We start from the raw sequence: 13,827 nt of genomic DNA, 5'->3' as shown, positions 1-13,827 counted from the left end.
TCTTACATCGACGACCCCCCCTCAGTGTAGACCAGCCCAAAGGATGGAGCGATGGATGGACTGGTGAAAAGCAATATCACACTGACCCCTGGGCATCGTAGAAGGAAATTCAGGGAAATGTATTGAATAAGGAGGGAAAGCTTATGCCAGGAGGCAGATTCATAGGGTCACAAAGTCCGAGGCCAGAAGGGAGCATTGTGACCATCTAGTCTGACCTCCTGGATAACACAGGCCAAAGACCTGCCCCACAATAATCCCGTGAGCAGATCTGTTCACAAAGCATCCAACCAGGAGTTTAAAAGTTTAGTATAGTGAGCAGAGTTTTTTAACTAACTCCTCACTGTACTGGACCTAGGTGCTGATTGGGAGCCAGAGAACTGGAATGCAATGAAGGGGGCTGGGTGAGTTCTTTTTTCAGATTCTCAATAACCAGTGAGGGGGATCAGGAGCACAGTGTGTGACTGGTTGGGGAGTTTAATTTCAGTGTGACCCACCAGTCTTGGGAGAATCTGCTCTCCTTTTTGCAGTCTGCCCTGCCATTGATGTTTTCAGTGACGGCTGCCCCAGGCACATCAGGGCACAAGCAGGTATAGCCATGGCCTGCGATAGTAAATACATGTCCTAAAGGGAGCAGTGATTGAAAACCTCCCTTATAGTGATGGACTCAACGCGCTCACTCTAGTTAGCTTAACAAAGAGAAGGCTAAGGGGTGATTCGATTGCAGTACCTACATGGGGAACAAATATTTAATAGTGGGCTCTTCAGTCTAACATGATCCAATGGCTGGAAGTTGAAGCTCAATAAATAAAGACTGGAACTAAGGTGGAAATTTGTAATGGTGAGAGTAATTAGCCATTGGAACAATTTCCCAAGGGTAGTGGTGGATTCGCCATCAGTGACAATTTTTAACTCGATAGGTGATGTTTCTGAAAGACCTGCTCTAGGGGTTATCTGGGAACAGTTCTCTGGCCTGTGCTGTACAAGAGGTCAGCCTAGATGACCACAGTGGACCTTTCTGACCATGGACTCTATGAATCTGTGACGGGAATGATGTGACTGCTGAACGCTTCGAGGCTGAGGAGCAGAAAGATGAAGGGTGAAGCCCCAGAACCCCTTGAAACGTTGGAGCACAGTGAGGAATTTAGAAAAGATCATAGACTCTTAGAAGATTGAGGTTGGAAGAGACCATGTTGACTGGAATTAACCATCACTCCCATTCCAAGGCAGCACTGGGTTGGTTTAGACTAAAATATGAGTACTTGTGGCACCTTAGAGACTAACAAATTTAGTAGAGCATAAGCTTTCGTGGATGCATCCGAAGAAGTGGGCTGTAGTCCACGAAAGCTTATGCTCTAATAAATTTGTTAGTCTCTAAGGTGCCACAAGTACTCCTGTTCTTTTTGCGGATACAGACTAACACGACTGCTACTCTGAAAACTAAAATATGACAAGTTGATTAACAAAAGGACATCGGTTCAGTGACACCGAGGAAACACAAATGAAGGTGGAGATGGTCACAAGAAAATAAAGCAGTCAAGCAACATCTGTTCGTCATCTCTCTGTGTTCTCCTCCGGAGAGTGATATCATTCATGGTCACCTGGTTGAAAGAAGGGAATTTTATTAAGGGGACATTCAGAGGTGACCGTTCCTGCTGCTGTGGCGGAAATCATCCCCGCTGTTAGCCACGCAATGGGAGGAGGGGTGAAGCGATCATCCCAGAGAAATGGGTGTGAGGCGGGGTTTAGTTGGGTTTGTGCTGCACGTTAACCCGAAAACCGCAGCCTCTCCTTTTAAATGGCCAACCCAATGGGTGCTTGGTATGGGAAATAAGGGTGCTGCTGTTTGAAACCATTCCCACATGTTATGAAGGTTAAAGAAGCCAAAAAACTGTGGCTTACCATGGCTGCCCAAGCAGAATTCCATTGCCCAGCCCTGTGTGTGTGATCTCTCACACTAAACCAGCAGGCCCTCAATATAAGAGGCAAAATGCGACCTTGTACCGAAAGCACATGTGCTATGTAATGTTAACAGCTTGTAAAAAGCAACAAAGAGTCCTGTGGCACCTTATAGACTAACAGAAGTATTGGAGCATAAGCTTTCGTGGGTGAATACCCACTTCATCAGACGTCTGAAACAAAAGGTTCCCACTATATGCTAAAGCTATATAAGGCAGGGAGTAACATCATCTGTGGTTCTTCACTCCCCACACAAGAAGACTCCTGGAAACACCTGAGGAACAAAGACTGAAGTGGGGGAAGTGCTGGACCCAGGCTAAAGGGATTTCTGCCTGTGTATGAAACACCCAGGGATTCCAATCTGCAAAGCAAGTGTAGCTTGTGCCTTAAGAATCTACAAATGTCCTGTACCATCAGTTAGAGTGAGAATCTGCTTTTCACATCCAATCTATGTAATATATTAAGCTTAGTTTGCATTTTTTGTTTATTTGCAACGTAATCTGCTTGGATCTGTTTGCTATCTCTTAAAATCTATTGTTTGTAGTTAATAAACTTGTTTTTGTTTTAATCTAAACCACTGAGCTTTGACTGGAGTGCTTGGGTAAAATCTCTGCATGGTTACCACAAGTGTGCATTGTTCTCTTCATATTGAGGGAGAGGCGGACCGGGTATTAAACCAGAGCAGGACGGCACTGCTCTGGGGTCCCAGGCTGGGAATCTGGTGGTTAGAGAGCCTATGTGGGAGAAAAACGAGTTCTCACTCTCTGGGGTTAAAGCAACAAGCCAGGGGCAGTTTATTTTCAAGCAACTTTAGTTAGTCGGGAGAGTACATACGGGCAGAGTTTCCCCTCCCAAAGTAGGTCTCTAAAGATAAACAATTAGAGCAAGCTTTTATACCTTTTTCACATACAAGAATAAGCAACAAGCCATTTTGTTATACATACTTCTCTCTGATATCTCACCTTTCTCATTATTTTTCTGCTACAGTCTCCATTCCATTCTTATCTAAGACAAAGTCAAAACAGTAACTCTTACAGTCTGTTCTCATCTGCTTCTCTGCCTAGGCCTTGCTTTCAAATCTCGTTATTAGAGCCAGTGTCAGCCTGACTTCTTAGCCTGACTCTTATTCTATTTCTAGAAACTAAGATTTCTATATTCACATCCCTTTCTCCACTTCCACACCTGCATGTCACTGCAGCTGGGTGTGTCCCTACCTGTGTGAATGCTGGTGAAAGTGCAGGCCAGAGAGGGCTTTGCGGCTTGGCACAGCAGCACAGTGCGAGAGGGAGCCCAGGCTGGTGGATCAGAGGTTCAGTGGTACCCCAGTTCCAGGTGGCACCCCGGGGGAAACCTGTCACACACCCTCCACAGGAAGCAGGCTGGGTGTGACCAGCTGGAGGACAATGGACTAGGGAGGGGCCAGGTGAGGTTGTTAAGTGTGGGCTGCCAGCTGGAGGCAGGAGAAGTTCTGGACCCTCAACCAAACCTGCTACCCAACGGCCCACAGAACAACTGGCCCCACTGCTCACTCTGGGACTATCCCACCCCTGACCCCTCCTCTTAACCACCTATCCCAGCTAGAAATGTGCTTGGTTTGTCTTTCCAGGGAGGGGAAGGAAGCGTCTGCCCTGGAACCTGGGGGGGTGAATCCTGGAGAATCGCGATGCGAAAGCAAAGGAGCGTCCTACAAACAAAGAAACCTGGTCACCTGTCGGGGGGTGAAACAAGGAAATAACCCCAAACCCACACCTGGGGCTCCCCCAGCATGTACCTCAGACACCAACCCCTACCCCCAAACCTCCCTGGGCTGACCCAGGCTGGCCATCCCTAGGCTCCTGCCAGGTCACCTGCTTGTAGTGCCTGATGCTGCCCTGAGACGGGAGATTCCCTGGTGGGAAGGGACTGTTGGTGCAACAAAAACAAGTGGGAACAGAATAGCTGGTACTCTGGCCAGTGGGTGTTTGTGATCTAGTTGGCACAAGCTGTCTCTGCACTGGGACCCTGCGAATCCCGGCTGGTTTGCAGGGCTGAGGGCTTCCCCAGAAATCTCTCTGCTCCATGGGCACCGAATGGCTCCTGGAGGAGGTGGTTAAAGACGCCCCTTGGAAGTTTCCTGAATGAAACTCCAGTGGGGTTTTGCTCTGTCTCTCAGAACAGCCCAGCCCGTTCTGGTTCTAAAATCCTGTTTTCTTCTCTCTGCTTCAAAAACCAGGCTCCTCTGAGCCCTCACACCTGTTCTCGCCCCCCTAGACAAACACACACACACACACCCCCAACCTTTGCAGAGCTCTCCCTGGCTTCTCTTTGCACCCAGCTGGGTGCTGCAGACAGAGTGTTATCGCCACCTGCTGGCAAAACCCAACCATTGCTGCACCCTCACAGGTACCCATCTCCTAATTTGTTAGTCTCTAAGGTGCCCCAAGTACTCCTGTTCTTTTTGCGGATACAGACTAACACAGTTGCTACTCTGAAACATCTCCCCGAACATGTCCTCAGCTCCCCCTCAGACCTGCCCTCCTGTGACCCCCCCCCAGATCCACACACCATCCTTCCCCACAAATCCCTCTTCTGCATTCCCTGCCAGCCCCCAGCCAGCTCCAGAGCCCAGCACTCACAGCTGGCCTCCTGCCCACTCTTTGATGGCCTTGGCTGGGGTCAGACTGCGGGGATGCAGTGAGACCCTGTCAGCAACAGGCCTCAATGTTCCTGTTACTCAACATCGCCCCACATCCCCTGTCAATGGCACAGGATTAGAGCAGGACTCCAGCCCCTGAAATGTGTGGAGACGGTGCTCAGTCAGGCTTTTGGGGGCACTGGCAGAGTTGTGGGGGAACCCAGAGCTGGACAGCAGAGGGATATGGGTCAGAATTGAGGGCCTCCAGCAAAGCTGGGGGTGGGGGATGGAGCCCAGGACTGGGATAGCAGTGGACTGTGGGTCTGGAGTGAGAGGCACCAACAGAGCTGGTTGGGGGGGAGGAGTCCAGGGCTGTGATAGCCGGGGCTGCAGACCAGGATTGAGAGGCACCGGCAGAGCTGCTGGGTGTGGAGCAGGGGGCTAGGATAGCAGGGGGCTATCACCACACGTGATGTAAACCTACCCTTTTACTACAATCGACCCTCAGAGTTACAAACTGACCAGTCAACCACACACCTCAGAGGGAACCAGCAATACGCAACCGGCAGCAGCAGAAGAGACCAAAAAAAAAAAAAAGCCAATCCAGTGCAGTGCTGTGTTAAACTACTAAAAATAAAGGGCAAGTTTAAAAAAAGACTTGACAGGGTAAGGAAACTGCCTGTGCTTGTTTCATTTCAATGAAGATGGTTACTTCTGCATAGTAAAGTTTCAGAGCTGCATTAGGCCAATGTTCAGTTGTAAACTTTTGAAAGAACCAGAGTTATGAACCCCTCCCCCTCCCTTCCGTAACTCTGCAGTTCTGCTGTATGTGTGTAACCCACACACCTCCTGGGTGTGGTGCTCTGTCCTATCTAGTGGCACTGACACCACTTAGCACAGTGATTCTCAAGCTTTTGTACTAGTGACCCCTTTCACACCGCAAGCCTCTGAGTGCGACCCCCTTATACATTAAAAACACATTTTTATATATTTAACATTATTATAAATGCTGGATGCAAAGTGCATGCATGTAATAACCTCATGACCCCCTGAGGGGTCCTGATCCCCAATTTGGGAACTGCTGACTTACAGAGAGAGAGAGAGAGAGAAAATGAGTTTGCTCTACAGCCTTAGCTAAGAGCTGGCTGTTAGCTCATGCATAGAGGCTCATACACTAGGCTCCAGGTTCAATCCTGCCCAATAACAACCAGGGTCTGTTGGTGTTACACACATAGGTGTGCACAGCACTTTTCATTAGGGTGTGCAGCCATGGAATTTTATTTATTTATTTATTTATTTTAAGGCAAACTTCATAAAGGTTGGGGTGCAGGGTGTGGGAGGGGGTGCTATGTGCAGGAAGGGGCTCAGGGCAAGGGATTGGGGCAGAGGAGGGGTGCAGGGTGTATGAGGGGGCTCAGGGAAGGGGGTTGGGGTTCAGGAGGGATGCGGAATGCAGGAGGGGGCTCAGGGCAGGGGGTTAGGGTTCAGGAGGGATGCGGAATGCAGGAGGGGGCTCAGGGTAGGGAGTTGGGGTGTGAGGTGCAGGCAGGGGTCTTAGGGCAGGGGGTTGGGGGTACAGGAGGGGTGTGGGGTGTGATAAGGGGCTCAGGGCAGGGAGTTGGAGTGCATGGGGGTGCAGGGTGCATCAGGGAGCTCAGGGCAGGGAGTTGGGGTGCAGGAGGAGTGCAGGGTGCAGGAAGGGGGCTCAAGGCAGGAGGTTGGGGTGCAAGAGGAGTATGGGGTGCAGGCAGGGGGCTCAGGGCAGGGGGTTGGGTGGCGGGGTGCAGGAGGGGTTCGGGCTCTGGCCCGGCGCCGCTACCTAAAGCAGCTCGGGGTGGCAGCGGCGTGCTTCCTGGTAGCCTGCCCTGGCCCCACGCCGCGCCGCTCACCACATCCCTGCGTGGCCCCTGGGGGCGGGGGTACAGGGCTCCGTGCGCTGCCCTTGCCATGGCCTCCAGGTACCTCCCCTGAAGTTCCCATTGGCCGCGGTTCCCCGTTCCCGGCCAATGGGCGCTGCCGGATGCAGTGCCTGGAGCAACGCAAGGAGCCCTCTGCTCCCACCCCTCCAGGGACGTGGTGCCATGCCGGCCGCTTCTGAGAGCGGCGCGGGGCCTGCGGCACCACGGGGGGGCAAATCCCGCGGGCCGGATCCAAAGCCCCGAGGGGCCAGATCCAGCCCGTGGGCATTAGGGTGTGCCTGGGTACACCCAGCACACCCCGTGTGCACACTTATGGTTACACATGTTCTCAGGAGAGCTGCACATCCAGATTCAGCGTTGTCTCCCTCACCTTCCTGACATTACAGTGGGGATCGTATGCGCCAACTTCTGCTCCCGCCGATGGGTTCGCGACCACCCTCTGGTCCTGCCCCCACTCCATCCCCTCCCTGCCCCTATTCCAACTCCTTCCCCAAATCCCCACCTCCTTCCCTGAGCGCGCCACGTTCCCGCTCCTCCCCCTCCCTCCCAGCATGCTGCCAAACAGCAGAGGAGTGGGGATGTGGTGCATGGGGAGGAGGAGCTTGGCTGCCAGTGGGTGCAGAGCACCCACTAAATTTTCCCTGTGGGTGCTCTGGGCATGGAGTCGGCGCCTATGGTGGGGATGTTCCCGGGCCCAGGGTGCGCTACCCATAGCGGTCTGAGGACCCAGACGCATGGGCTGCAACAAAAACATTTTCAGATTGCTTAAAACACTGCGACGGTGTGTCTCAGCCAGGGCGCTGGAACCGGGGGGGCCAGAAGGGCCACGCTCCCCCCTCCCCATGCTTGTTACCAAAAGAAACACACCTTAGGGGCGGGCAACTGGACTGCCCAGGGTGCCATGGTTGGGAGGCGCCCTGCACAGCGCAGCCCTGAGCAGCGGGTGCTGTGACGTGCTGGCCTGGGAGAGGGGAAATTAAAAAAAAACCTGCTTGCATTCTATTTTTGCAAACCTGGCAGGTGCCCTGCACCCCTGTGCTGGGGCTTTTCCCCCTGCCACCCTCTGGCAGTGCCTCCTCCCTGGGCTGAACCCCTGGGTCCGGTTCCCCCCTCCCCACCCTGCCTCCAGCTGCTTCACGCCCCCATCCAGTTTCCACCCCAGACCCAGCCCATCCCCCCGCCCACTCCAAGTAAGGGCAGAGCGAGGGCAACGGCTTCAGCAGGTGTTACTGAGCATGCTCGTTCCGGGTGCGCATGTTCAGTACAAGTCAAGCAGCCCAGTCTGTGGAGGGGGATCTATTGGGGGTGGGGACTACAACTCCCAGCGTGACCCGGGGCGGGTGGAAGAGGGAAGATGGCCGAATACCTGGCCTCCATCTTCGGCACCGAGAAAGACAAGTGAGTGGGGGGAGGGGGGCAAAGGTCAGATGACCAGGACTCCTGGGTTCTCTCCTTGGCTCGGGGAGGGGGTTAAGGGGGAGGCGGGTCTGGGAGTCAGGACTCCTGGGTTCTCTCCCTGGCTCGGGGGTTGGGAGTCAGGACTCCTGGGTTCTCTCCCTGCGTTGGGAGTCAGGACCCATGGGTCCCAGGCACTCTGGGGGTTGCTGGCATTGCCAGCCCCTTGCTCACTAAACGTCTCTGGCCCTTTTCCAGGGTTAACTGCTCTTTTTACTTTAAGATCGGGGCTTGTCGGCACGGAGACAGGTGTTCCCGCCTCCACAACAGACCCACCTTCAGCCAGGTGAGCCTGGCAATGGGGCTCCGGGGCGCAGCGTCTGGGGATCAGGATTCAGCCACCTCTGGGGCGAGGCAGGTGGGGAACAGCCACACATAACGCTACATGGGGACCGCTCACCTGACACTGGGACACAGCCACCTTTGGGCGAGGGGCAGCTGGGGAACACGGACACCTCATTGTGTCTGCATCTCTGTTTGTAGACCATCGTGCTGCTGAATCTGTATCGGAACCCCCAGAACACGGCCCAGTCGGCAGACGGCTCGCACTGTGAGTACCCGCTACCCCCTCCTGGCCCAGCTGCATGGGACACTGTCTGGGGAAGTGCACAGCCTCCCAGCCCTTAACGCCCAGGTCTCCGTCCATGCTCCTGGGCACTGCCTTGCTTGTGAGGAAGCTCGTGGCCTCTGGAGACGCCCCTCACTCCTGGTGACAGGAGGCACAGGGGGTACCGCATGCAGCTTGCCCAATGTCCGACAGCAGTGAGTCCATGTCTCTCTCCTCCAGGTCATGTCAGCGATGTGGAAGTGCAGGAGCATTATGACAATTTCTTTGAGGTAAGTCACTGAAAGCAAGCTAGGATAGAACCCAGGAGTCCTGGCTCCCAGGTCCCCCCACTCCACAACCACAAAACTCCCCTCCCCTCAGAGCTGGGAATAGAAGCCAGAAATAGTGACTGCATCTCACATCAGGCAAGCCATCCTTACGTGGTATCACTGTGCGGCTGTTCCCCAGCTGCCCTGCCCCAGAGGTGGCTGCATCCCAGGGCCAGGCAAGCCATCCCTGTGCAGCGTTATGTGTGGCGGTTCCCCAGCTGCCCATGGCCAGGCGAGCCGTCTCTGTGTGTATTCACCCCATGAAGCTCATTCTGTCCCTGCGCCAGGAGGTCTTCATGGAACTGGAGGAGAAGTATGGGGAGATTGAGGAGATGAATGTTTGTGACAACCTTGGAGACCACCTGGTCGGCAACGTCTATGTCAAGGTAACCCCCAGCTCCACTCTCTGCCTCCCAAGCCAGCAAGTACCTGCCCTGGGGCCGGATTGGGGCCAGCGCCCCCTAGAGGGGAAAGGCCCTGTGCCCCATTCCTCCCACCCTCCTGAGCCAGCCAGTACCCACCATGGGGCCAGATTGGGGCCAGCGCCCCCTAGAGGCAGGCCCTTTTGACTCTCGTACCTCCCCAGTTCCGGCGGGAGGAGGACGCCGAGCGGGCCGTGGGGGAGCTGAACAATCGCTGGTTCAATGGCCAGGCCGTGCGGGCCGAGCTGTCCCCAGTCACCGACTTCCGCGAGTCCTGCTGCCGTCAGTACGAGATGGGGTAAGTGACTAGGCACAGGGGTGGCACCTCTGGGACTCTGCCCTTGTTAACCCCTTGGGGATCCTCCTTTCTGGCCCCATAATCCCTCGGGATCACCTCTCCCCAGGAAGGTACCTGCCGGTCACCCCAGCCCTCTAACTCCTCAGGGACCCCCCTCTCCCCAGGCCAGTACCCACCAGGCTCCCCGGTCCTCTTAACCCCGCGGGGACCTCCCTTCCCCAGCTAGTACCCATTGGGCGCCTGGGCCCCATTAACCCTTGGCAGTGTTCCCTCTCATTTTTCCCACCCATGTGCGGAATGAATTTTGTAACACATCACCTCCGTGTTGGTGCACCTGTTTGGAGTGCGGGAGGGGGGCTCGGGGCTGGGGCCGAGGGATTCAGAGTGCGGGAGGGGGCTCTGGCCGGGGCCGAGGGATTCGGAGTGTGGGAGGGGGTGAGGGCTCCGGCTGGGGCTGAGGGATTCGGAGTGCGGGAGGGGGTGAGGGCTCCGGCTGGGGCCGAGGGATTCGGAGTGCGGGAGGGGGTGAGGGGCTGGGGCCGAGGGATTCGGAGTGCGGGAGGGGTGAGGGCTCGGGGCTGGTGCCGAGGGATTCGGAGTGCGGGAGGGAGTGAGGGCTCGGGGCTGGGGCCGAGGGATTCGGAGTACGGGAGGGGGTGAGGGCTCTGGCCGGGGCCGAAGGATTCGGAGTGCGGGAGGGGGCTCGGGGCTGGGCCGAGAGATTCGGAGTGCGGGAGGGGCTCAGGGCTGGGGCCGAGGGTTGGGATGCGGGGGGGGTGAGGGCTCCGGCTGGGGGTATGGGCTCTGGGGTGGAGCTGGAGATGAGGGATTTGGGGTGCACTGGGGCTCCCTGGGGCTACAGTGGGGAGAGAAGACTCCCCCCTCACCCCATCTCTCTCTCCCAGCAGCAGCACCTGGGCTGGGGGGGAGAGGCGCCTCTCCCCCAGCCACAGCAGGTCCAGGCCAGGCGGGGCTGGGGCGCCTGTCCCCCAGCCTCAGCAGGTTAGGGGCTGGGCTGGGCCAGGGGTGGGTCACCTGTCCCCCGGCCGCGGCAGGTTCAGCACTGGGCTGGGGAAGTGGCGCCTGTCTCCCAGCTGTGGCAGGTTCGGGACTGGGTCAGGGCTGGGGAAGGCGGCTCTCCCCCGGATGTGGCAGGTTCTGAGCTGGGTCAGGGCTGGGGAAGGCACTTGTCCCCTGAATGTGGCAGGTTTGGGGCTGGGCTGGGGCGGGCAGGTTCAGGACTGTCCCCGGGCTGCGGCAGGTTCAGGACTGGGCTGGGGGAGCGGTGCCTGTCCCCCGATTGCGGCAGGTTCGGGGCTGGGCTGGGGGAGTGGCGCCTGTTACTAGCGGCAGGTTTGGGGCCGGGGTGGGCAGGTTCAGGACTGGGCTTTGGGGAAAGGTGCCGTGGCAGGTCTCGGCTTTGGGAAGAGGTGCCATGGCAGGACTGGGCCGGGGGAGGGATGCCGTGGCAGGTCTGGGCTTTTGGGAGAGGTGCTGTGGCAGGACTGGGCTTTGGGGAGGGATGCCGTGGCGGGACTGGGCCGGGAGAGAGGTGCCGTGGCCAGACTGGGCCCGGGGAGGAGTGGGCAGGTTCAGGTCTGGGCTGGGGGAGGGGTGCCGTGGCAGGTCTGGGCCGGGGGAGCGGTGCCGTGGCAGGTCTGGGCTTTCGGGAGAGGTGCCATGGCAGGACTGGGCCGGGGGAGAGGTGCCGTGGCAGGTCTCGGCTTTGGGGAGAGGCGCCGTGGCACGACTGGGCTTTGGGGAGGGGTGCCGTGGCAGGACTGGGCCTGGGGAGGGGCGGGCAGGTTCAGGACTGGGCCGGGAGAGGGGTGCCGTGGCAGGTCTGGGCCCGGGGAGAGGTGCCGTGGCAGGTCTGGGGCGGGGGAGGGGTGTCTGGGCTTTGGGGAGGGGTGCCGTGGCAGGACTGGCCTGGGGGAGGGATGTCGTGGCAGGTCTGGGCTTTGGGGAGGGGTGCCGTGGCAGGGCGGGGGAGGGGGAGGGATGTCGTGGCAGGTCTGGGCTTTGGGGAGGGGTGCCGTGGCAGGGTGGGGGAGGGGTGTCGTGGCAGGTCTGGGGTGGGGGAGGGGTGCCGTGGCAGGTCAGGCCCGGGGGAGGGATGTCGTGGCAGGTCTGGGCTTTGGGTAGGGGTGCCGTGGCAGGGCCGGGCCTTGGGAAGAGGCATCTCTCCCCACCACAGCCCTAAGCACCTGCACGGTGCTTAATAGGCAGCTGTGCGACTGCGCAGTTTTGAGGGAACGTGGAGCCTCAGGGATTCCTCTCCCCTGGCAGGCACCTGCCAGGTGCCCTGGTCCCGTTAACCCTTCAGGGTCAGTGCCCCTTGGCCAGCACGAGGTGCCCCCATTGGCGGCCCTCACCCCCTTGCTCTCTGCCCCCCAGAGAGTGCACACGCGGCGGGTTCTGCAACTTCATGCACCTGCGGCCCATATCCCGGCAGCTGCGCCGGCAGCTCTACGGGCGGAGCCAGCGCGGGCGGTAAGTGGGGGCAAGGGGCCTGGGCCCCTGGGGGGTGACTGGAGGGTGGGGGCAGCTGCTCTCCCAGAGCGGGGGGCGCAGGGGTCCTGTGGGGGCAGGGTAGGGAAGTCCATGGGCTGTACAAATGAGGTTGGGGGGTGCTGGGGCAGAATGGGTAGCAGAGGTCGGGGTGCTGGGTGAATGATGACGGGGGTGGGGGAGGTATAGGAGCTGGGGGCAGTGTCCCCCAGGGGGAGCTCTCGGGGCCGGGGGTGACGCAGCGCCCCTGGGGGGCCGGGGCAGCTCTCAGGGCCGGGGGGTGATGCAGTGCCCCTGGGGGCCCGGGGGAGCTCTCGGGGCCAGGGGTTGACACAGTGCTCCCTGGGGGCCCAAGGGAGCTCTAGGGGCGCGGGGGGGGGGGGTGACGCAGGGCCCCCTGGGGGCCCAGGGAAGCTCTAGGGGCTGAGGGGTGACACAGCACCCCCTGGGGGCCCAGGGGAGCTCTAGGGGCTGGGGGGTGACGCAGCGCCCCTGGGGGGCCGGGGGAGCTCTAGGTGCCGGGGGGTGACGCAGCGCCCCCTGGGGAGCTCTAGGGGCCGGGGGGTGACGCAGCGCCCCCTGGGGAGCTCTAGGGGCCGGGGGGTGACGCAGCGCCCCCTGGGGGGCCAGGGGAGCTCTAGGGGCCGGGGGGTGACGCAGCGCTCCCTGGGGGCCCAGGGGAGCTCTAGGGGCCGGGGGGTGACGCAGCGCCCCCTGGGGGACCGGGGGGTGACGCAGCGCCCCCTGGGGGAACTCTAGGGGCCGGGGGGTGACGCAGCGCCCCCTGGGGGCCAGCCATGGCCATGCTGACTCTGTTCTCTCTCCCAGGGGCCCGTCCCCCTCGCGTTCCTACGACCGGCCCCGTGGCAAGAAACGCCAGCGCTCGCCCGACCATCGCTATGGACGCTTCTGACCTCTCCCCAGGCTCCTTGCTTCACCTAGCCCCCCGCCAGCCACCAGTCACCTGACCTGCCATAGACCCAGCGGAAGTGCGGCTGCTGGAGTCCCCACGGTGGGCGGGTTTGGGGATCCCTAAGTCCCCTCTCTATTTACATTCTGCTAGTAGTCTAACCCTGCGTAGCCCATGAGTGTACTGGGGGGGGCCTCTCCCTGGCTGCGGAGTCGGTAGGACCCAGGCATCCGGGGAGGACTGCTCAGGGAGTGATGGTCTGAACTTTGTCCCTCCCCCCGTGTGGGATGTAATGATGAGAGCTGGAATAAACTAGACATGATCCACCCCACCCCGTCTCATTCACTCTGGGTGCAGCATGGACTAGGGATTACATTGATTGGCAGCAGGAGGCACCGTGCCATGGGGAGCGGGGCAGGGGACCAGTAGGGGGTGCTGTGCTGCAGGGAGCAGGGTTGGGGCACTGTGCTGCGGGGTTGGAGGCATGGCAAGGGTGCTGTGCTGCGGGGAGTGGGGTTGGGGGCTTGGCAGGCTGCGCCATTCTGCAGGGCAGCGGCGTGGGGGGCACCGTGCTGCGGGGAGCTGGTCAGGGGGCTTGGCAGAGGACACGTGCTGTGGGGTGGGGGGCATAGCAGGGGGCATGCTGTGCTGCAGGGCAGGGGACACTGCTGCGGGGAGTGGGGGGGGGCACTGTGCTGTGGGGGGGAGCCATAGCACACAGCAGGGCAAGGGGTGCCGTGTTGCAGGGAGCGCAGGAGGGGAACTGAGTCGTGGTTTGCATTTGTCTTGTTGAGTTCCGGTCCCGAAATGAGGTTCGTTCCTGTAAAATGTGTTGTCTTGCAGCTACGTCTGACCTTCCCGCCGAA

The 13,827-nt window shown here is 59.0% G+C and overlaps 1 protein-coding gene across 2 annotated transcripts; it reads left to right on the top strand.

Annotated features, from left to right (window-relative positions):
- The first annotated feature begins 7,837 nt into the window (after window positions 1-7,837).
- Window positions 7,838-13,292, top strand: U2AF1L4 (U2 small nuclear RNA auxiliary factor 1 like 4). Of its 2 annotated transcripts, XM_054010867.1 has the most exons (8): window positions 7,838-7,887; window positions 8,143-8,230; window positions 8,428-8,494; window positions 8,732-8,781; window positions 9,108-9,206; window positions 9,407-9,540; window positions 11,938-12,033; window positions 12,880-13,292. In XM_054010867.1, exons 1-8 carry the CDS (start codon window positions 7,844-7,846, stop codon window positions 12,962-12,964), a joined length of 663 nt encoding a protein of 220 aa, XP_053866842.1. In that variant the 5' UTR covers window positions 7,838-7,843; the 3' UTR covers window positions 12,965-13,292. The 2 variants fall into 2 exon arrangements, with proteins under 2 accessions (XP_053866842.1, XP_053866843.1); XM_054010868.1 differs by lacking the exon at window positions 9,108-9,206.
- Window positions 13,293-13,827: the final 535 nt, after the last annotated feature.

The sequence above is a fragment of the Malaclemys terrapin genome, chromosome 21 (assembly GCF_027887155.1).
Source record: "Malaclemys terrapin pileata isolate rMalTer1 chromosome 21, rMalTer1.hap1, whole genome shotgun sequence".
Classification (NCBI taxonomy): domain Eukaryota; kingdom Metazoa; phylum Chordata; order Testudines; family Emydidae; genus Malaclemys; species Malaclemys terrapin.
Note: the sequence above shows the minus strand (reverse complement) of the source record. Positions and strands in the feature narration are given on the sequence as shown.